Raw genomic sequence first — 24,333 nt, forward strand, 5'->3', positions numbered from 1 at the left:
ATAGTATGAGTTTTTGTGTTTATCGGACGACGTCATAATGACTTTTTTTTTAACTATTTGGACAATATCCAAACTTACTTTTGACCTGACATTGAAGGGGGAATTGAACCCATGATCTTCTCCCTGAATGGCAACTTTTTTTTAAATATTTTGGCCAAATGCTATAGTATGACTTTTTATTATTATTATTTGGACAGCTAGTAAGGCTTTCTTTTTGACCTGACATGAATGTTTCAAGCAGGAATCAAACCCATGTCTTTCTCTCTGTGAGGCAACAGACTGAACCACTTTGCTGCTTTGTTCCCCTTTTATATATTTTTTTATGACATGCTATTGTAAAACTTTTTTTTTTTTTTTTTTTTTTTTTACAAATTTTGGACTGTAATATGAATTTTTTTTTTTTTTTTTTTTAAATTTCAGACACATACTCTAATAGGACTTTTTTCATATTTCTGAAAAAAAATTCTAGAGTATGATAATTTTTCCTATTTTTGATGATATACTATAGTATGACGTTTTTTTCAGACTTCGGACGACATACGATTGTATGACTTTTTCATCATATTTACGATGATATACTATAGCATGAAATATTTTTTATAATTTTGAATACATTTTCGTACTCCCTTACATTTTTCATTCCATTTTGGACGTAAGAGAACCCTTTTACGTTCTTCATGCACGGCATTTAATATTTCTGAAGACACATACTATAGTATGACTTTTTAAAGAATATTTCTGACAACATAATATAGTATGACTTCTTTTTTCATATTTTGGACGACATACTATAGTATAAAAAAATGGCATTAAAAACTTAATGGGGTATATATATATATATATATATATATATATATATATATATGTGTGTGTGTGTGTGTGTGTGTGTGTATATACATATACTGTATATATATTTATGTGTCCTGGAACAAAATGCTTGAGTTCCACTGGCAGAAAGCTGAAACTCCAAACACATGAAGTGTAAGTTCCCTGAAGATCATTCTGTAATGCAACAGTTCTCCGCTGATTTAAATCTGCAGTTTCACTGGAATAATAATGTAGCTGACAACATGCGTTCAGGCAGACGAGCAGTTCAGACTGCTGCAAACACATTTATTGAAATAAAATATTAAAAACAATATAATATCTTGTAAAAATGCAGTGACATTATTGGGAGGATGTGCTCATCTTAAATAAAAGATGTGATTTGCTGCTGAGACTCGATGATTTCTGTGATGTTCATCTGTTTCCCTGAGAGACTCTGAACCGTCCACCAGCTAATCACTGACAATCTGCCTGAGACCGGAAGATAGAAATGAGGTGAAAGTCGGAGGCCTCTTTGGGAGGCCATTTGAAATATGTTGGATTTATTGTGGATTATCGTGGATCACGCTTTGCCTCCAAACGCTCCTTCCCATCTGTGCCATGTTCCCGGTTGAAGCCATGTTAAGGGGGCGTTTTCACTGGGTTTTCCCTCAGCTGAATTTTTCCCTCCGCAGCATCAGTAGTGAGATCCAGCCTCCGACCCGACGCGGCTGCTCCTGCTCGCTCGGCGGCTTGTGTTTTTCCCAGAGGTTGGGAGGAGAGATTATAACGCACAAGGACAGCAAATAAAGAACCAAAACAAACCGCTCCGTCTCCCCGCGTGCAGGAGAACCTCGAGCTCACGGTGATTCCGGTGAAACAGGACAAAACAGGTAGAAACTTGCAGGAGGGTGTTTTACATGTCTTGGCGCATATCCGGCATGACGGGGACGCTGATATGATATGTTCACACACATGCAGAGGGTCGCAGCGACATGGAGGGGGGGGGCTGGTCGTGTGTAACATGCATGTTGCAGAAGAACACGCTAAAGTGTCTCCGGAACCTGAGCTGAATAATCGTGTCGGTCGCACATGAACTCGTCGCTCCGCGGAAACGTGAATATGTGACTGTGGATTGAACCCTCCATGTTCAACCTCCATGTTCAACCTCCATGTTCAACCTCCGTGTTCAACCTCCATGACAGCTGCCGTCGCCTGTCGGGCCTTTCTGGAACACTTTAAACCCGAGAAGCGGAGCCTGGACGTCGGGGAGCCGTAACGTACAGCACCGACAGCATTACATGGCTCCGGTTACATTCCCGTCTTTTTCCACCCGGGTCTCGCGCCGGATACTGAACACACACACACACACACACACACACACACACACACACACACACACACACACACACACACACACACACACACACACACACACGGCGCGTCGCTCCACCTTTACCGCGGGGCAGGGAGCTCGCGCGCTCGTCCTGCTCCTCCACGGGTTTAAACGACGGGAGTCTGCAGGCCGCAGTCCGGCATGTTGTTTACGCGGAGGCTGGAACCGTTCATCCGGTCAACATATGGCGGAGAAGGACAACCGACCGGCCGTCGTTATATCACACGCGCGCGCGCGTGTTTATGTTCCTATTAGTCGCCGACAACGCGAATAAACGTGTCCACGTGAAAGCACGTCCTCGTGTCTGCTGTCAGTCACCCGCCGTTATTTCTGCAGGTTTATTAATATTAGGTCTGCTCGGTGCTGACACGCCGAGATTTGCTTTGGACCTCGCGAGAAAACAAACCTCCACGCTGACTTGACTTCATTCTCACTGGCTTTGACTGTGGGCCGTTTTATCTCCGGTGTGATGTTTACACGTTTTATAATGAGAGCTGAGATCATTCGTATTTTTTGGCAGAAAAGATGTACGTTTTAGTAATCAAATGGTTTTATATGCACGTCCTTTGTTTGATCAACTTTGACACCACAATCATTTTTGTCTGCATTTAAAAAGTTGAATAGTTTGAATAAGTAGGTCCATCTGAAATCTAAATTATGATTAGAAGTACTTTATTAACAAATATATTATTGTAAAAAAAAAGTTATAATACAGTATAAACATTGAAATTAATCAAGGAGAAGTTGGATATTTGAGATCACTTGTATCAAGAAAGAGTAATTAAATATGAATGACTGTAAATGTTGAGCAACTGTAGACCTCAGATAATTTCTAATTATTGATGAGCCAGCCAGAGATGATTCCATCATGTTTAATCAGTCGGCCCACCACATGGTTCGGTTCCTCCACAGACTGCTCAGAGGGACGAGGACACTGTTTTCCACTTCATATATTATATATCTCATCGCTGTGGTTCTTCTCTGTGTCCAGAACAAGATGTCAGCCAGAGGAGGAAAGAAGAAGGCCACCAAGCTGTCCCGATCGTCCCGGGCGGGGGTCATCTTCCCCGTGGGGAGGATGATGAGGTACCTGCGCACGGGCACGCACAAATACCGCATCGGCATGGGGGCGCCCGTCTACATGGCCGCCGTTATCGAGTACCTGGCAGGTAGGAGGCGTCACGGGACTTCAGCTTCAGTGGAAATACAGCACTTCATGAACAATGTGCAACACGGTGTTCAATACAAAACGTTTAGATCTGATCACACAACACCATCAGGGAGTCGTCTGATAGGACGTCTGATAGGACGTCTTATGGGACGTCTGATCGGTCGTCTTATTGGACGTCTGATCGGTTGTCTGATAGGACATCTTATCGGACGTCTGATAGGTCGTCTCGACCCCGTCGTCTGATCGGTAGTCTGATAGGACGTCTTATCGGACGTCTGATCGGTTGTCTGATAGGACGTCTTATCGGTTGTCTGATAGGACGTCTGATCGGTCGTCTTATTGGACGTCTGATCGGTTGTCTGATAGGACATCTTATCGGACGTCTGATAGGACGTCTTATCGGTTGTCTGATAGGACGTCTGATCGGTCGTCTTATTGGACGTCTGATCGGTCGTCTTATTGGACGTCTGATCGGTTGTCTGATAGGACGTCTGATAGGACGTCTTATTGGACGTCTGATCGGTTGTCTTATTGGACGTCTGATCGGTTGTCTGATAGGACATCTGATCGGACGTCTGATAGGACGTCTGATTGGTTGTCTTATCGGTTGTCTGATAGGACGTCTTATCGGTTGTCTTATCAGACGTCTGATAGGACGTCTTATCGGACGTCTTATCGGTTGTCTTATCGGACGTCTGATCGGACATCTGATCGGTTGTCTGATAGGACGTCTGATCGGTCGTCTGATAGGACGTCTGATCAGTCGTCTTATTGGACGTCTGATAGGACGTCTGATCTGTTGTCTAATAGTACGTCTTATCGGTTGTCTGATAGGACGTCTTATCGGACGTCTGATAGGACATGTTATCGGACGTCTGATCGGTCGTGTCGACCCCGTCGTCTGATCGGTAGTCTGATAGAACGTCTTATCGGACGTCTGATCGGTTGTCTTATTGGACGTCTGATCGGTTGACTGATAGGACGTCTTATCGGACATCTGATCGGTTGTCTGGTCGGTCGTCTGATCGGTCGTCTGATAGGACGTCTGATTGGACGTCTGGTTGTCTGATTGATCGTCTGGTTGTCTGATTGATCGTCTGGTTGTCTGATCGGTTGTCTGGTCGGTAGTCTGATAGGACGTCTTATCGGACGTCTTATCGGTTGTCTTATCGGACGTCTGATAGGACGTCTTATCGGTTGTCTTATCGGACGTCTGATAGGACCTCTGATAGGACGTCTGATCGGTTGTCTTATCGGTTGTCTTATCGGACGTCTGATCGGTTGTCTGATAGGACATCTTATCGGACGTCTGATTGGTCGTCTCGACCCCGTCGTCTGATCGGTTGTCTGATAGGACGTCTTATCGGACGTCTGATCGGTTGTCTGATAGGACGTTTGATCGGACGTCTGATAGGACGTCTTATCGGACGTCTGATCGGTTGTCTGATAGGACGTCTGATCGGACGTCTGATAGGACGTCTTATCGGTTGTCTGATAGGACGTCTGATCGGTCGTCTTATTGGACGTCTGATCGGTTGTCTGATAGGACGTCTTATCGGACGTCTGATCGGTTGTCTGACAGGACGTCTGATCGGACGTCTTATGGGACGTCTGATCGGTTGTCTGATAGAACATCTTATCGGACGTCTGATCGGTTGTCTTATCGGTTGTCTGATAGGACGTCTTATCGGACGTCTGATAGGACGTCTGATCGGTTGTCTGATAGGACGTCTTATCGGACGTCTGATAGGACGTCTGATCGGTCGTCTGATTGGACGTCTGGTTGTCTGGTTGTCTGATCGGTTGTCTGGTCGGTCGTCTGATCGGACGTCTTATCGGACGTCTGATTGGTCGTCTGGTTGTCTGATCGGTTGTCTGGTCGGTCGTCTGATCGGTTGTCTGGTCGGTCGTCTGATCGGACGTCTGATTGGATGTCTGATTGGTCGTCTGGTTTTCTGATCGGTTGTCTGATTGTAAGTGCGTGACTATCCGTGGTGTTATGGTACGGGTGCTCGGAGCGACCAAAAAGGACCAAAAGAGACCCGACTTCACTAAATGGGTCATTTAATAGAACTACAACAAGTAGAAACTACATTATATTATATATTATATGAAATTCTATTCTAATTCTATATTCCCATTGAGGAGGTGGAGGGATATTTGTAGTGATGAGCAGGATGTGATGTCATCATGATTTGTTCCAAATGTCCAGTTGACCAATCAGATCCTAGGGCGGAGCTACAGGTTGTATAATAATGAATAACTATAATAAGTGAAATTGTCAAGTCTCTTTCAGTGTTTCAGTAACAGGTTGTTTAGAGAAATAGAAATTCAATCAGTTCAATTCAGTTTTAATTATATAGCGTCAAATTACGACTAAAAGGACACTTTTTATTTACAATAAATACAATTTATTGATCAAAAGTATCATTGATTCTGTGTTGTTATTGCTGTTATATGAATTTGTCCATAAAGAGCAATATTGATTATTTTACGATGATCATTCATTGTTGCTGTTATTGATAAATTCTGTAAAACTTTGTGTTTTTGTGAGTCTTTGTGATTATACAGCTGGATTGTGAGATCAGATTCACTCGGTGAGTCTACGTACATATGCGTACATTATTACTGTAATTACTACGTTTTATATATTTTAATTCACATCACAAAATAGAAAACTGCCAGATAATCCGTGCCTCAAACAATCGTACCACTTTTTGGACCTTCTACATTATGACCATAAAAATCACTGGTCAAATATTCACATGGAAGTGAAGCTGATGTTCCAGATGTGGTGTTCCACAGAAGCAGCTGAGAGGTTGGTCTTTGATCAAAGGGCCGGACGGGCAGATCAACACTGATGGATCTCCACAATCTGTTTTCTCTCCTCACAGCTGAGATCTTAGAGTTGGCAGGAAATGCAGCTCGAGACAACAAGAAGGGCAGAATAACTCCGCGGCACATCAAGCTGGCGGTGGCCAACGACGAGGAGCTCAACCAGGTAACGGTTCCTCCACAGGGGGCCGACGTCTCGTCCACACGCAGACACTCACATACGGATTTACTGCCTGGTTTTTCTTCCTCAAAGAAGACTTTGTTCACTGAAGTGAAAGATCACCCCAAATATGTTTCCACTGCTACCAGGTGAAAAGTACGGTGGCCCTGAAGGTCAAACGCAAAAAAACGCTTCACCAAACACAAAACATTTCAGAAAACACAAAAACATTTTACAAACCGGGAAGACGCCACCGGTTGTTTGAACCCGAGTCATCATTGTTGTGTTCTGTGAAATGTTTGTGTTTGACCCTCAGGGCCACCGTAGAAAAGACAAGTTAGGAGAAGCTGTAAGGGACGGCCGGTGTTACAGACGCCCTTAATTGAGTGACAAAAAACTCTATTCATTGAAAATGTGTTCAGCTGATATTTTCTTAAATGGGATTATCCGCTGAATTAAAACAAAATCTAAATTTAAACCTCTTTAAATACTCAAAAATGATATTATTTAAAATGTAAATAAATAAAATGTTTTTTCTTCACAAAAAATTATGATATTTGTAAATACTGAGCCGAAGGAAGTATTTCGCATTTACAAATAGAAAAAAACAAATGACCAGACCTTTTCTTGTAATTATGATTTACTACTTGTTATAATATCATAATTATGAGTAAAGTTTCAGGCGGTTATGAGTCATTGCTATAATTACTAAACTACCTGATTTAAAGTAATGAATGTAAGCTTGAATATCAATGAGTATATTTTATCAAACAAAGTATTTCAGAAAATGTCACTTTAAAAGTCTTCGCTTGTGTAAACAGATGTAAACACGAAAGAGGCTGTATAATGTTGCCATGGATACGTGGCGATAGTGTGAGCTGTATTTTCATATTTGTTGATACTTTGGAAAGTGAAGCACTTTAAATGAGCATTTCTCTTTATTATGAAACCCTTTTTGTACAGATCATCAGTCTGAGCATTAAACTCAAGTTATTTTCCATCTTCACGTCTCTCACGCGACGACAACATCCCATGAACACCGAACAGTGTTTCTAATGTTTTAGGACAGGACACACTCACGCTGTTTATTTCCGACATGCGTCCTCCTCCAGCTTCTTCGAGGCGTGACCATATCCAACGGGGGGGTGCTACCTCGAATCCACCCGGAGCTGCTGTCCAAGAAGAGGGGGGGCCGGGTGAAGGTGGACAGCCAGCCGGCCGTCTCCGAGAAGCAGGAAGAACGCACCAAGACCAAGAAGCCTGTCAAATCCTTCAAAAAAGTTAAAGGCAAACGAGGCCGCAAGCCAAAGGTGAGTCAGCTCAACAGAGTGGGCGGGACACGAAGGGGCGGGGCTTCATGGCCACGGTGTGCTGCAGGGATGATGAGGAGTGGAAATCTCTGCAGGCTCACGATGTGTTTCAATTCAACTCTGAACTCCGTTCAGTTTAAATCAGTGAAGATTAATGCATTTGACCTGTAATCCTGTTCTGAGTGTGTCAGACTGACTCGTCCTCCAGATCAGCTGATGAGCTGATCAGTCCCTCCAGTTCTTCTGGGTTTGTTTGGATCAGAAAAGTTTGATCTTTGCGGTGGATTTTCTAAAAACTTTGATGTCATTTGCAGTTTTAAGGGACTTTTTTGTGTAAAATTGAAGGAATATGAAAAAGTTTGACAAAAATGTGAACAGAACGGAAACAAACCGATTTCATTCTGCGACTTTTTAACTTTTTCTTCGATAAATCAAACCGAGCGACGGATTAACAGACTGAATCCACTGTTATTCAGCTGGAATAACAAAAAAAAAACAACATCTGATCAGAAAAAAGAAGCTACAGTTAGTGATGAAGATGATTAGCGTTCATTAGTTAACTAATACAAACATGTACAAGGCTTTTTATTGCTGTAGTGAACGTGAGCTCATTGAGCTGCAGAGTCCAAGTCTCTACAACACAATACATCCACCTCGGACAAAAGGAAAACACTTATTATTTCCATGGATGTTACTTCATTCCTGAATGTTTTAAGATGAATATCTTCTAAATGCCACAAAGCAGAACTTCAGATCAAAGAATAAACAAACAATAAATAACAAAGCCAATGACGGACATTGGATGTCATCTTTGGATTCTTAACTCTGCTTGAGACAAAACTCAGCAAGTTGTGATTAATATCCAGATTCACGATAATTTCTTAAAACTACACTCACAATCTTTTTCTGTTATAATCTACTTCTGTTATAATCTACTTCTGTTATAATCTATTTCTGTTATAATCTACTTCTGTTATAATCTTCTGTTATAATATACTTCTGTTATAATGTCGTTATAATCTTCTGTTATAATGTTCTTCTGTTATAATCTACTTCTGTTATAATCTTCTGTTATAATCTACTTCTGTTATAATGTTATAAACTTCTGTTATAATGTTCTTCTGTTATAATCTTCTGTTATAATCTTATTCTGTTATAATCTACTTCTGTTATAATTTTCTGTTATAATCTACTTCTGTTACAATCTTGTTATAATCTCCTGTTATAATCTTCTGTTATAATGTTTTTCTGTTATAATCTACTTCTGTTATAATCTACTTCTTTTATAATCTACTTCTTTTATAATCTACTTCTGTTATAATATTCTTCTGTTATAATCTACATCTGTTATAATCTTCTGTTATAATCTACTTCTGTTATAATCTTCTGTTATAATCTTGTTATAATCTTCTGTTATAATCTTGTTATAATCTACTTCTGTTATAATCTTCTGTTATAATTCTGTTATAATCTACTTCTGTTATAATCTTCTTCTGTTGTAATCTTCTTCTGTTATAATCTTGTTATAATCTTCTTCTGTTATAATCTACTTCTGTTATAATCTTCTGTTTTATTCTTCTGTTATAATTTACTTCTGTTATAATCTTGTTATAATCTTCTGTTATAATCTACTTCTGTTAAAATCTTCTGTTATACTCTTGTTATAATTTTCTGTTATAATCTTCTTGTGTTTTAATCTTCTGTCATAATCTTCTGTTGTAATCTTCTGTTATAATCTGTTATAATCTACTTCTGTTATAATCTACTTCTGTTATAATCTACTGTTATAATCTTCTGTTATAATTTTCTGTTATAATCTACTTCTGTTATAATTTCCTTCTGTTATAATCTGTTGTAATCTTCTTCTGTCATAATCTTGTTATAATCTTCTGTTATAATCTTCTTCTGTTATAATCTTCTTCTGTTATAATCTTCTTCTGTTATAATCTACTTCTGTTATAATCTTCTTCTGTTGTAATCTACTTCTGTTGTAATCTACCTGTTAGAATCTTCTGTTATAATCTACTTCTGTTATAATCTACTTCTGTTACAGTCTTCTGTTATAATCTACTTCTGTTATAATCTACTTCTGTTACAATCTTCTGTTATAATCTACTTCTGTTATAATCTTCTTCTGTTATAATCTACTTCTGTTGTAATCTACCTGTTAGAATCTTCTGTTATAATCTTCTGTTATAATCTACTTCTGTTATAATCTTCTGTTATAATCTACTTCTGTTACAGTCTTCTGTTATAATCTACTTCTGTTATAATCTACTTCTGTTATAATCTACTTCTGTTATAATCTTGTTATAATCTTCTGTTATAATCTACTTCTGTTACAGTCTTCTGTTATAATCTACTTCTGTTATAATTTACTTCTGTTATAATCTGTTGTAATCTTCTTCTGTCATAATCTTGTTATAATCTTCTGTTATAATTTTCTTCTGTTATAATTTTCTTCTGTTATAATCTACTTCTGTTATAATCTACTTCTGTTATAATCTACTTCTGTTATAATCTTCTTCTGTTATAATCTACATCTGTTATAATCTACTTCTGTTATAATCTTCTGTTATAATCTACTTCTGTTACAGTCTTCTGTTATAATCTACTTCTGTTATAATCTACTTCTGTTACAGTCTTCTGTTATAATCTACTTCTGTTATAATCTTCTGTTATAATCTTCTTCTGTTATAATCTACTTCTGTTATAATCTACTTCTGTTATAATCTTCTTCTGTTATAATCTACTTCTGTTATAATCTTCTGTTATAATCTACTTCTGTTATAATCTTGTTATAATCTTCTGGTATAATCTACTTCTGTTACAGTCTTCTGTTATAATCTACTTCTGTTATAATCTTCTTCTGTTATAATCTACTTCTGTTACAATCTTCTGTTATAATCTACTTCTGTTATAATCTACTTCTGTTGTAATCTACCTGTTAGGTAGGTAGGTAGGTAGGTATATACTTTATTAATCCCCGAGGGGAAATTTTTTCGCCACAGCAGCATACATACAGGAGCAATAATAGAAACAATAGAATAAAATAATAATAGAATAGAATAATATAATAGAAAAGCAATAAAATAAAAAATATAAATATAAAATATAAAATGCACAGTACATACAGTATATATACAGTACATTAAATATCTATATATATTATATACAACAAACCAATAAACACAGTCAACATATATATATATATATACATACGGTACAGTATATATCTATATATATAATATACATACAATATACAAGCAACCAAGAAACACAGTCAACAGTGTTTTTGTACTGTGATGGATTTTGCCAGAGGTGAGTTATTGTAAAGTCTTATAGCAGTGGGCAGGAATGATCTCCTGTATCTGTCCTTGTGACAGCGGAGCTGGAGGAATCTTTTAGAGAAAGTGCTCCGCTGTCCCTGCAGCAGGTGGTTGAGAGGGTGGACAGGATTATCCAAGATGGACAATAGTTTGATCAGCGTCCTCCTCTCCACCACCTTTTCCAGACTATCTAGTTTGTAGCCGATGATGAATCTTCTGTTATACTTTTCTGTTATAATCTTCTGTTATAATCTACTTCTGTTATAATTTTCTGTTATAATCTTCTGTTATAATCTACTTCTGTTACAGTCTTCTGTTATAATCTACTTCTGTTATAATCTTCTGTTATAATCTTCTTCTGTTATAATCTACTTCTGTTATAATCTTCTGTTATAATCTACTTCTGTTATAATCTACTTCTGTTATAATCTTCTGTTATAATCTACTTCTGTTACAATCTTCTGTTATAATCTTCTTCTTCTGTTATAATCTACTTCTGTTACAATCTTCTGTTATAATCTACTTCTGTTATAATTTTCTTCTGTTGTAATCTACTTCTGTTATAATCTACTTCTGTTATAATATACTTCTGTTACAATCTTCTGTTATAATATACTTCTGTTATAATCTGTTATATCTTCTGTTATAATCTACTTCTGTTACAATCTTCTGTTATAAATGTTATAATCTTCTGTTATAATCTACTTCTGTTATAATCTACTTCTGTTATAATTTTCTTCTGTTATAATCTACTTCTGTTATAATCTACTTCTGTTATAATCTACTTCTGTTATAATCTAATCTTCTTCTGTTATAATCTTCTTCTACTTGTTATAATCTACTTCTGTTATAATCTATCTTCTGTTATTCTGTTATAATCTACTTCTGTTATAATCTACTTCTGTTATAATCTTCTTCTGTTATAATCTACTTCTGTTATAATCTTCTTCTGTTATAATCTACTTCTGTTATAATCTTCTGTTATAATCTACTTCTGTTATAATCTTCTTCTGTTATAATCTACTTCTGTTATAATCTTCTGTTATAATCTACTTCTGTTATAATCTTCTTCTGTTATAATCTACTTGTTATAATCTACTTCTGTTATAATCTACTTCTGTTATAATCTGTTATAATCTACTTCTTCTTCTGTTATAATCTACTTCTGTTATAATACTTCTGTTACTCTGTTATCTTCTGTTATAATCTACTTCTGTTATAATCTACTGTTATAATCTACTTGTTATAATCTACTTCTGTTATAATCTACTTCTGTTATAATCTACTTCTGTTATAATCTACTTGTTATAATCTACTTCTGTTATAATCTACTTCTGTTATAATCTACTTCTGTTATAATCTTCTTCTGTTATAATCTACTTCTGTTATAATCTTTTGTTATAATCTACTTCTGTTACAATCTTCTGTTATAATCTACTTCTGTTATAATCTTCTTCTGTTATAATCTTCTTGTTATAATCTACTTCTGTTATAATCTACTTCTGTTATAATCTCTTCTGTTATAATCTACTTCTGTTATAATCTGTTATAATCTACTTCTGTTATAATCTACTTGTTATAATCTACTTCTGTTATAATCTAATCTACTTCTGTTATAATTCTCTTCTGTTATAATCTACTTCTGTTATAATCTACTTCTGTTATAATCTACTTCTGTTATAATCTACTTCTGTTATAATCTACTTCTGTTATAATCTTCTGTTATAATCTACTTCTGTTATAATCTTCTTCTGTTATAATCTACTTCTGTTATAATCTACTTCTGTTATAATCTACTTCTGTTATAATCTACTTGTTATAATCTACTTCTGTTATAATCTACTTCTGTTATAATCTACTTCTGTTATAATCTACTTCTGTTATAATCTACTTCTGTTATAATCTACTTCTGTTATAATCTTCTGTTATAATCTACTTCTGTTACAATCTTGTTATAATCTACTTCTGTTATAATCTCTTCTGTTATAATCTACTTCTGTTACAATCTTGTTATAATCTACTTCTGTTACAATCTTCTGTTATAATCTACTTCTGTTGTAATCTTCTTCTGTTATAATCTACTTGTTATAATCTACTTCTGTTATAATCTTCTGTTATAATCTACTTCTGTTATAATCTACTTCTGTTATAATCTACTTCTGTTGTAATCTTCTTCTGTTATAATCTACTTGTTATAATCTACTTCTGTTATAATCTTCTGTTATAATCTATTTCTGTTATAATCTACTTCTGTTATAATCTACTTCTGTTATAATCTACTTCTGTTATAATCTACTTGTTATAATCTACTTCTGTTATAATCTACTTCTGTTATAATCTACTTCTGTTATAATCTACTTGTTATTATCTACTTCTGTTATAATCTACTTCTGTTATAATCTACTTCTGTTATAATCTACTTGTTATAATCTACTTCTGTTATAATCTACTTCTGTTATAATCTACTTGTTATTATCTACTTCTGTTATAATCTACTTCTGTTATAATCTTCTGTTATAATCTTCTTCTGTTAAAGAGCACAGACAGCGAGCGAGAGTCCGTCCCTAACTCAACGGTTGAGGACGGTCCCGGAGACGGATTCACCATCCTGTCGGCGAAGAGCCTGTTCCTGGGCCAGAAGGTAACGAGCGTACGAAACTCACTCGGCCAAAACACCCGACGGCCGTTTCTCACGTTGATGCTTTGTGAATCCACAGCTTTCACTAACAGAGAGTGAAATCAGCAAAATCGGAAGCATGAAAGTGGAGGGAATAATTAACCCGACGAACGGCGAGATGGACCTCAAAGACGGAGTGGGTAAGGACTCTCTCCTCCGTCCTGTCTTCTGTCTGTCTTCTGTCTTCTGCTCAGCATTGGCATCGATGTGCTTTCAGGCAACGCCTTGGAGAAAGCTGGAGGTCGAGACTTCCTGGAGGCGGTGAAGGAGCTGCGGAAAGCACAGGGCCCCCTGGAGGTGGCGTCAGGTACAGACCGTCCGGCACCGTCAGGCCTCAGGAGGGGTATTGGGTGGAGGAGATGTGAATGGTGGGGGCAGCGTGTTAGGTGGAGGATATGTGAATGGTGGAGATGTGAATGGTGGGGGCAGCGTGTTGGGTGGAGGATATGTGAATGGTGGAGGCAGCGTGTTGGATGGAGGAGATGTGAATGGTGGAGACAGCGTATTGGGTGGAGATATAGGCGGTGGAGGCAGCATGTTGGGTGGAGGAGATGTGAATGGTGGAGGTAGCGTGTTGGATGGAGGAGATGTGGGCGGTGGGGGCAGCGTGTTGGGTGGGGGAGATGTGAATGGTGGAGGCAGTGTGTTGGATGGAGGAGATGTGAATGGTGGGGGCAGCGTGTTGGGCGGAGGAGATGTGAATGGTGGAGGCAGCGTATTGGGTGGAGATGTAGGCGGTGGAGGCAGCGTGTTGGGTGGAGGAGATGTGAATGGTGGAGGAGATGTGAATGGTGGAGATAGCGTGTTGGATGGAGGAGATGTGGGCAGTGGAGGCAGCGTGTTGGGTGGAGGAGATGTGGGCGGTGGAGGCAGAGTGTTGGGTGGGGGAGATGTGGGCGGTGGAGGCAGAGTGTTGGGTGGAGATGTAGGCGGTGGAGGCAGCCACCAACACTCTGGTGGAGGAGATGTGAATGGTGGAGACAGCGTATTGGGTGGAGATGTAGGCGGTGGAGGTAGCGTGTTGGATGGAGGAGATGTGGGCAGTGGAGGCAGCGTGTTGGGTGGAGGAGATGTGGGCGGTGGAGGAGATGTGGGCGGTGGAGGCAGAGTGTTGGGTGGGTCCGGTACCGGGAGGGCAGCAGATCTCTCCAACGTTGGCTCATCGCTTTGCGTCTGTCTCAGTTTTAGGCACTAATATACTAAAATGCTCTCAAACATAAGTTCAGACTAAGTTGCCGATCGCAAGAGAGAAAGCGATGTGAGATGAGTGTTGTTGTTCCTGCAGTGGCGGTGAGTCCGGCCAGCGGCATGGCGGCACGCTTCATCCTCCACTGCAACATCCCTCAGTGGGGCTCGGAGAAGTGTGAGGACCAGCTGGAGAGGATGGTGAAGAACTGCCTCTCAGCAGCCGAGGACAAGAAGCTCAAGTCTGTGGCGTTCCCGTCGCTTCCTGCTGGACGGTGAGCTACATGGCAAACACTGATAATCACAACGAATCCATATGATCTGGTTACATTTTTATTTCTATAGCGCCAAATCACAACACAGGTTATTTCATGGCACTTAACACATTAACGTCCTTACAGCAGAACTTTACAATATTATACAGAGAAACCAACAATTCAACAATTCCCACATAAGCGAGGAGGAAAAAACTCCTCTTTAAGGGAAAAAAAACCTCCAACAGAGGGAAGAAAAACTCCCTTTAACAGGAAGAAACCTCCAACAGAACCAGGATCAGAGGTGGGCGGAGCATCTGTTAACAGAACCAGGATCAGAGGTGGGCGGAGCTTCTGTTAACAGAACCAGGATCAGAGGTGGGCGGAGCATCTGTTAACAGAACCAGGATCAGAGGTGGGCGGAGCATCTGTTAACAGAACCAGGATCAGAGGTGGGCGGAGCTTCTGTTAACAGAACCAGGATCAGAGGTGGGCGGAGCATCTGTTAACAGAACCAGGCTCAGAGGTGGGCGGAGCATCTGTTAACAGAACCAGGATCAGAGGTGGGCGGAGCATCTGCCTCGACCGGTTGGGGTGAGAGGAGAGCAGAGAGAGAAAAGGACAGCATAGAGATAGAAGAGAAGAACTGTTGGTGGAGACGACAATCACAGAGCAGAGACATGCAGCTCCATGACGGGACATCTGGAAAAGAAAGAACAGAAACTACACGAGTGAAGGAACTGAATGGAGACAACAGATAATAAGAAGAAACTATGGGAGAGAAGAAGATGGTGAGGTATGAGTCAGTTAAAGAGTAGGAGGAAAGAAAAGAAGATCAGCATGTAACGAGGTCCTCCAGCAGCCTCGGCCTATAACAGCATAACTAAGGGTTGGTTCAGGTCTACCTGAGCCAGCCCTAACTGTAGGCTTTATCAAAAAGGAACGTTTTGAGTCTAATCTTAAAGCTAGAGAGGGTTTCTGTCCCTCCAACACAAACTGGGAGCTGGTTCCACAGGGGAGGAGCCTGAAAACTGAAGCTCCGCCTCCCATTCTACTTCTGGAAACTCGAGGAACCACAAGTAGACCAGCGTACTGAGAGAGAAGTGCTCTGCTAGGATTATATGGTTCTATAAGATCTCTAAGATATGATGGAGCCTGGTCATGTAGAGCTTTGTAAGTCATCAAGAGAATTTTAAATTATATTCTTGATTTCACAGGAAGCCAGTAAAGAAAAGATAAAACTGGAGAAATATGATCTCTTGTTAAATCCCATCAGTACTCTTGCTGTAGCATTTTGGATCAGCTGCAGGTTTTTAATGAGTAATTTGGACATCCTAACAACAAGGAATTACAATAATCTAGTCTAGAAGTAACAAACACATGAATGAGTTTTTCTGCGTCATGCTGAGGAAGGATTTTCCTGATTTCATTAATATTACGTAAATGAAAGAAGGCAGTTCTGGACGTTTGCTTTATATGGTGTCTAAAGGACAAATCCTCATCAAAGATGACTCCAAGGTTCCTCACAGTTTTGCTGGAGGCCAAGACAACGTCATCTAGAGTAACTAAATGATTACAGAAAGAGTTTCTGAGGTGTTTAGGACCAAGTACAAGAACTTCTGTTTTGTCTGAATTTAGAAGCAGGAAGTTCTTGGTCATCCAGGACTTTATGTCTTTTAGACAGGCTTCAAGTTTTACTAACTTATTAGTTTCATCTGGTTTTATAGAAAGATATAGCTGAGTGTTATCTGCATAACAATGGAAGTTGATGCAGTGCTTCCTGATGACATCTCCTAATGGAAGCATATACAAAGTAAAAAGTATTGGGCCTAACACTGAGCCTTGTGGAACTCCATAACTAACTCTTGTTTGTCTGGAAGACTCATTGTTGACATGGACAAACTGGAATCTATCTGATAAGTAGGATTTGAACCAGTCTAATGCAGTTCCTTTAATCCTCGTAACGTCTTCTAATCTCTGTAATAAGATCGTATGATCAATCGTATCAAAAGCAGCACTGAGGTCCAGAAGAACAAGTACAGAGACGAATCCATTATCTGAGGCTAATAAAAGGTCGTTAGTAACTTTCACCAGAGCTGTTTCTGTGCTATGATGAACTCTAAAGACTGAACATCTTCAAACAGATCATTCCTTTGTAAATGATCAAGAAGTTGATTTGAAACAACTTTTTCAAGGATTTTAGAAATACACGTCAGTTTGTAAATTGGTCTGTAGTTTCCTAAAACAGCTGATCAAGAGTCGGCTTTTTAAGTAAAGGTTTAATTACAGCCACTTTAAAAGCCTGCGGTACATAGCCGGTTACAATAGATACCTTACCAAGAGCTTTCTTATATAATATTAGACTCTCCTTCCAGGCAGGTGAAATTCTTCTGAATTAGTGGAACTCCATTTCCTTTCCATCTTTCTAGTCGCTGCCTAGCAGAGCGACTCCTGGTTCTGACTGATGTTTCATCAACGGATCAGAAACCGTCAGAAAGATATAAAACTACAGACTGGATATAAACTACAGACTGGATATAAAACTACAGACTGGATATAAAACTACAGACTGGATATAAAACTACAGACTGGATATAAAACTACAGACTGGATATAAAACTACAGACTGGATATAAAACTACAGACTGGATATAAAACCACAGACTGGATATAAAACTACAGACTGGATATAAAACTACAGACTGGATATAAAACTACAGACTGGATATAAAACTACAGACTGGATATAAAACCACAGACTGGATATAAAACTACAGACTGGATATAAAACCACAGACTGGATATAAAACCACAGACTGGATATAAAACTACAGACTGGATATAAAACTACAGACTGGATATAAAACCACAGACTGGATATAAAACTACAGACTGGATATAAAACCACAGACTGGATATAAAACTACAGACTGGATATAAAACTACAGACTGGATATAAAACCACAGACTGGATATAAAACTACAGACTGGATATAAAACTACAGACTGGATATAAAACTACAGACTGGATATAAAACTACAGACTGGATATAAAACTACAGACTGGATATAAAACCACAGACTGGATATAAAACTACAGACTGGATATAAAACCACAGACTGGATATAAAACTACAGACTGGATATAAAACCACAGACTGGATATAAAACTACAGACTGGATATAAAACTACAGACTGGATATAAAACTACAGACTGGATATAAAACTACAGACTGGATATTAAACTACAGACTGGATATAAAACTACAGACTGGATATAAAACCACAGACTGGATATAAAACCACAGACTGGATATAAACTACAGACTGGATATAAAACTACAGACTGGATATAAAACTACAGACTGGATATAAAACTACAGACTGGATATAAAACCACAGACTGGATATAAAAAAATAAAACCACAGACTGGATATAAAACTACAGACTGGATATAAAACCACAGACTGGATATAAAACCACAGACTGGATATAAAACTACAGACTGGATATAAAACTACAGACTGGATACTAATATAAAACTACAGACTGGATATAAAACTACAGACTGGATATAAAACTACAGACTGGATATAAAACCACAGACTGGATATAAAACTACAGACTGGATATAAAACTACAGACTGGATATAAAACCACAGACTGGATATAAAACTACAGACTGGATATAAAACTACAAGTCTAAAACTACAGACTGGATATAAAACTACAGACTGGATATAAAACTACAGACTGGATATAAAACCACAGACTGGATATAAAACTACAGACTGGATATAAAACTACAGACTGGATATAAAACTACAGACTGGATATAAAACTACAGACTGGATATAAAACCACAGACTGGATATAAAACTACAGACTGGATATAAAACTACAGACTGGATATAAAACCACAGATTGGATATAAACCCACAGACTGGATATAAAACTACAGACTGGATATAAAACCACAGATTGGATATAAACCCACAGACTGGATATAAAACTACAGACTGGATATAAATCTACAGACTGGATACAAAAATACTAATCTAAAGCTACAGACTGGATATAAAACTACAGACTGGATATAAAACCACAGATAGGATATAAACCCACAGACTGGATATAAATCTACAGACTAGATATAAAACTACAGACTGGATATAAAACTACAGACTGGATATAAAACCACAGACTGGATATAAAACTACAGACTGGATATAAAACTACAGACTGGATATAAAACTACAGACTGGATATAAAACTACAGACTGGATATAAAACCACAGACTGGATATAAAACTACAGACTGGATATAAAACCACAGACTGGATATAAAACTACAGACTGGATATAAAACTACAGACTGGATATAAAACTACAGACTGGATATAAAACTACAGACTGGATATAAAACTACAGACTGGATATAAAACTACAGACTGGATATAAAACCACAGACTGGATATAAAACCACAGACTGGATATAAAACTACAGACTGGATATAAAACTACAGACTGGATATAAAACTACAGACTGGATATAAAACTACAGACTGGATATAAAACTACAGACTGGATATTAAACTACAGACTGGATATAAAACCACAGACTGGATATAAAACTACAGACTGGATATAAAACCACAGACTGGATATAAAACTACAGACTGGATATAAAAAAACTACTACAGACTGGATATAAAACTACAGACTGGATATAAAACCACAGACTGGATATAAAACTACAGACTGGATATAAAACCACAGACTGGATATAAAACTACAGACTGGATATAAAACCACAGACTGGATATAAAACTACAGACTGGATATAAAACAGACTGGATATAAAACTACAGACTGGATATAAAACTACAGACTGGATATAAAACCTACAGAGATATAAAACTACAGACTAAAACCACAGACTGGATATAAAACTACAGACTGGATATAAAACTACAGACTGGATATAAAACCACAGACTGGATATAAAACCACAGACTGGATATAAAACTACAGACTGGATATAAAACTACAGACTGGATATAAAACCACAGACTGGATATAAAACTACAGACTGGATATAAAACTACAGACTGGATATAAAACCACATACTGGATATAAAACTACAGACTGGATATAAAAGTACAGACTGGATATAAAACCACAGACTGGATATAAAACCACAGACTGGATATAAAACTACAGACTGGATATAAAACTACAGACTGGATATAAAACTACAGACTGGATATAAAACTACAGACTGATATAAAACTACTAGATATAAAACTACAGACTGGATATAAAACTACAGACTGGATATAAAACTACAGACTGGATATAAAACTACAGACTGGATATTAAACTACAGACTGGATATAAAACCACAGACTGGATATAAAACTACAGACTGGATATAAAACTACAGACTGGATATAAAACCACAGACTGGATATAAAATAAAACTACAGACTGGATATAAAACCACAGACTGGATATAAAACTACAGATATAAAACTACAGACTGGATATAAAACTACAGACTGGATATAAAACTACAGACTGGATATAAAACCACAGACTGGATATAAAACTACAGACTGGATATAAAACCACAGACTGGATATAAAACTACAGACTGGATATTAAACTACAGACTGGATATTAAACCACAGACTGGATATAAAACTACAAACTGGATATAAACTACAGACTGGATATAAAACCACAGACTGGATATAAAACTACAGACTGGATATAAAACTACAGACTGGATATAAAACCACAGACTGGATATAAAACTACAGACTGGATATAAAACCACAGACTGGATATAAAACTACAGACTGGATATAAAACTACAGACTGGATATAAAACTACAGACTGGATATAAAACCACCACAGACTGGATATAAAACCACAGACTGGATATAAACTACAGACTGGATATAAAACTACAGACTGGATATAAAACTACAGACTGGATATAAAACCACAGACTGGATATAAAACTACAGACTGGATATAAAACCACAGACTGGATATAAAACTACAGACTGGATATAAAACCACAGACTGGATATAAAACTACAGACTGGATATAAAACTACAAGTCTAAAACTACAGACTGGATATAAAACCACAGACTGGATATAAAACTACAGACTGGATATAAAACCACAGACTGGATATAAAACTACAGACTGGATATAAAACTACAAGTCTAAAACTACAGACTGGATATAAAACTACAGACTGGATATAAAACTACAGACTGGATATAAAACCACAGACTGGATATAAAACTACAGACTGGATATAAAACTACAGACTGGATATAAAACCACAGACTGGATATAAAACTACAGACTGGATATAAAACTACAGACTGGATATAAAACTACAGACTGGATATAAAACCACAGACTGGATATAAAACCACAGACTGGATATAAAACTACAGACTGGATATAAAACTACAGACTGGATATAAAACTACAGACTGGATATAAAACCACAGACTGGATATAAAACTACAGACTGGATATAAAACTACAGACTGGATATAAAACTACAGACTGGATATAAAACTACAGACTGGATATAAAACCACATACTGGATATAAAACTACAGACTGGATATAAAACTACAGACTGGATATAAAACCACAGACTGGATATAAAACTACAGACTGGATATAAAACCACAGACTGGATATAAAACTACAGACTGGATATAAAACTACAAATCTAAAACTACAGACTGGATATAAAACTACAGACTGGATATAAAACTACAGACTGGATATAAAACCACAGACTGGATATAAAACTACAGACTGGATATAAAACTACAGACTGGATATAAAACCACAGACTGGATATAAAACTACAGACTGGATATAAAACTACAGACTGGATATAAAACTACAGACTGGATATAAAACCACAGACTGGATATAAAACTACAGACTGGATATAAAACCACAGACTGGATATAAAACCACAGACTGGATATAAAACTACAGACTGGATATAAAACCACAGACTGGATATAAAACTACAGACTGGATATAAAACCACAGACTGGATATAAAACCAAACCAACGATGACATCACTGATGGTTGATGACATCACTGATAGTTGATGACATCACTGATGGTTGCTGGTTGGTCAGCAAACATCCTGTCTGATATCTGAGGGATTTAAATCCCTGATATTCTGTGCTGTGAGTCTGTGAGTGTGATGGTGTCCTCAGACCTCAGACAGGATGTTTGCTGACAGGTTGACTGAAATCGGTTCTCTGCCAGAACCGATTTTCTTTCCCCTCATGTCCCCACGAGCTCGTCTGAATTAAGTCTTGTCTGGTCTGCGCCGTCAGAAGTTTCTTGATTCCCGTAACATGTCGCCTGTCTGTCACAGGAACGGCTTCCCGAAGCAGACGGCCGCTCAGCTCGTCCTCAAGGCCATCTCCAACCATTTTGTATCGTCCACCAACTCGTCTCTGAAAAACATTTACTTCGTGCTGTTCGACAGCGAGAGCATCGGGATCTACCTTCAGGAAATGGCCAAGCTGGACGCCAAGTGAGGCGTCCGGCCGTCGCTGGTGTTTCTGTTTGTTCTGAACTGTGGTGTGTCGCTGATGCTGTAGGTAGGTGGTCCAGCGGTAGGGCTTTTGATGTGGAATATGTCTATTAAAGAGGAAACCTCTCTGTTCACCTTTCTGTCCCCTCAGCAGACTGCATCCTTTACAGGTTCTATCATTTAGGTCCAGTTCTACTCTTCTGGTTCCTCGTTTCACTGATGTTTTTACATTCCATGTACAAATACATACAGTTAGTTTACTAAAAAAAAACAAAAAAACAATAAAAAAAACAACAACTGTGTTTGTCATTCTGCTTTGAAATAAAATTCAGATGTTTTACACCCGACGTCTTCAGTTTTCTCTTCAGTTCTTAGATGATCCATTTTTAAGTGTGTTCAGTTGAACAGCTGATTTAAGGTGCACGGCGACTTCCTGTCCAGTACTCGTCTCTGATTGGAGGAAAGAGCATGTCATTCTTCTAACAGATAATGAGGCTACAAGTCTACGGTTGTGTTGTTCACAGATCTATACGTGTTTTACTGACTCGCACTTTAAAAACTACATTTTTTTAAAAGGGTTTTTAATAGTATTTTCTGCCGTCGGTGTCCTCAGAGGAAACGACGACATCCGACAGCAGTGATGCGGTTCCACCGTTGGTTTGGATGTGCAGAAGAAGATGTTTCCTGTTCTCGGTTCTGTTCCAGCATTTCAGGCACTCGAAGTAAAACAAGGGACACTTTTAAAAATAACACCAGGACCAGTTTTTATCCATCATACTTCATACTTTAATGTAAAGACCTAAATCGAGGAAATATTCAATGTGAGCAGCCTTGAACACATAAAGTTGTTGTTGTTGTTGTTTAGAACATTTAAAGCTCCTCCTCTGTTTCTGTTTCTTCATCGTGTCCCCGACACTGAATAAAATAGAGACATAGTCCGGTGACATCAGAGGCTGCGTGATGGTAGCGAGTTTATAAAAAAAGACTGGTTCTGGTTCTGGTACCTCTGACTGAGTCTGTAACTATTGGAGCAGCTTCCACCAATCAGTGTGCTCCAAAACACATTTAGATAAATTAAACAATTAAAAAACACTTGACTTCAACATCATCTCACTTAAAGGCCAACCCTGGTCACTGATTGGTCGACACCTCAGTGGATGGGTGGACGTTTCCTGAATATTATCAGTGAAGCTGAGTGAAACAGGAAGAGACCGAACATCTGGTTCCTCTCATGGCTGAAGATACTTCATGGATATCTGATGAATTTATGACCAATCAGACGCCTCCATATATATAAGAACTGGGAAACAGGTGAAGTTCGTGGAAGACTCTGATGGTTAGTTTCTTTTTTGTAGGATGAGTCTCACCAGAAATGTGTTGCTCCAAATGGGATGTTTCTTCCCACTGAAATATTCTTCCTGGATTTATTTTGTGACACTTTTCAGAAAGTGACATTCAGATCATCGATGTTTGTGTTGTCGAACCTGCACGCTGCAGGAAGTTAATGAATGTGAGGACAGAAACAGGAAGTGCACACGACCTGTTAATAAAACTTCTCTGATTTGAATAACGACCTCATGAAAAGATAAAGCTCAGTTCAGTTGA

The 24,333-nt window shown here is 38.2% G+C and overlaps 1 protein-coding gene across 2 annotated transcripts; it reads left to right on the top strand.

The window, feature by feature from the left end:
• Window positions 1-1,325: 1,325 nt before the first annotated feature.
• Window positions 1,326-23,073, top strand: macroh2a2 (macroH2A.2 histone). 2 transcript variants are annotated; one of them, XM_069721368.1, is made up of 9 exons: window positions 1,326-1,697; window positions 3,192-3,369; window positions 6,266-6,372; window positions 7,479-7,676; window positions 13,542-13,646; window positions 13,723-13,822; window positions 13,900-13,989; window positions 14,968-15,142; window positions 22,567-23,073. In XM_069721368.1, exons 2-9 carry the CDS (start codon window positions 3,198-3,200, stop codon window positions 22,730-22,732), a joined length of 1,113 nt encoding a protein of 370 aa, XP_069577469.1. In that variant the 5' UTR covers window positions 1,326-1,697; window positions 3,192-3,197; the 3' UTR covers window positions 22,733-23,073. The 2 variants fall into 2 exon arrangements, with proteins under 2 accessions (XP_069577469.1, XP_069577470.1); XM_069721369.1 differs by lacking the exon at window positions 1,326-1,697 and adding an exon at window positions 1,875-2,084.
• Window positions 23,074-24,333: the final 1,260 nt, after the last annotated feature.

Source organism: Brachyistius frenatus, unplaced genomic scaffold, assembly GCF_029030835.1.
Source record: "Brachyistius frenatus isolate BFR_SWC_R1_liver_20210118 unplaced genomic scaffold, ASM2903083v1 Contig_262, whole genome shotgun sequence".
In the NCBI taxonomy this organism is placed as follows: domain Eukaryota; kingdom Metazoa; phylum Chordata; class Actinopteri; family Embiotocidae; genus Brachyistius; species Brachyistius frenatus.

Coding starts and splice junctions, on each gene's coding strand:
- macroh2a2 (XM_069721368.1), top strand. CDS start 3,198: ATGTCAGCCAGAGGAGGAAAGAAGAAGGCCACCAAGCTGTCCCGATCG. Junction 6,373..7,478: donor ACGACGAGGAGCTCAACCAG/GTAACGGTTCCT, acceptor GTCCTCCTCCAG/CTTCTTCGAGGCGTGACCAT. Junction 13,990..14,967: donor CCCCCTGGAGGTGGCGTCAG/GTACAGACCGTC, acceptor TTGTTCCTGCAG/TGGCGGTGAGTCCGGCCAGC.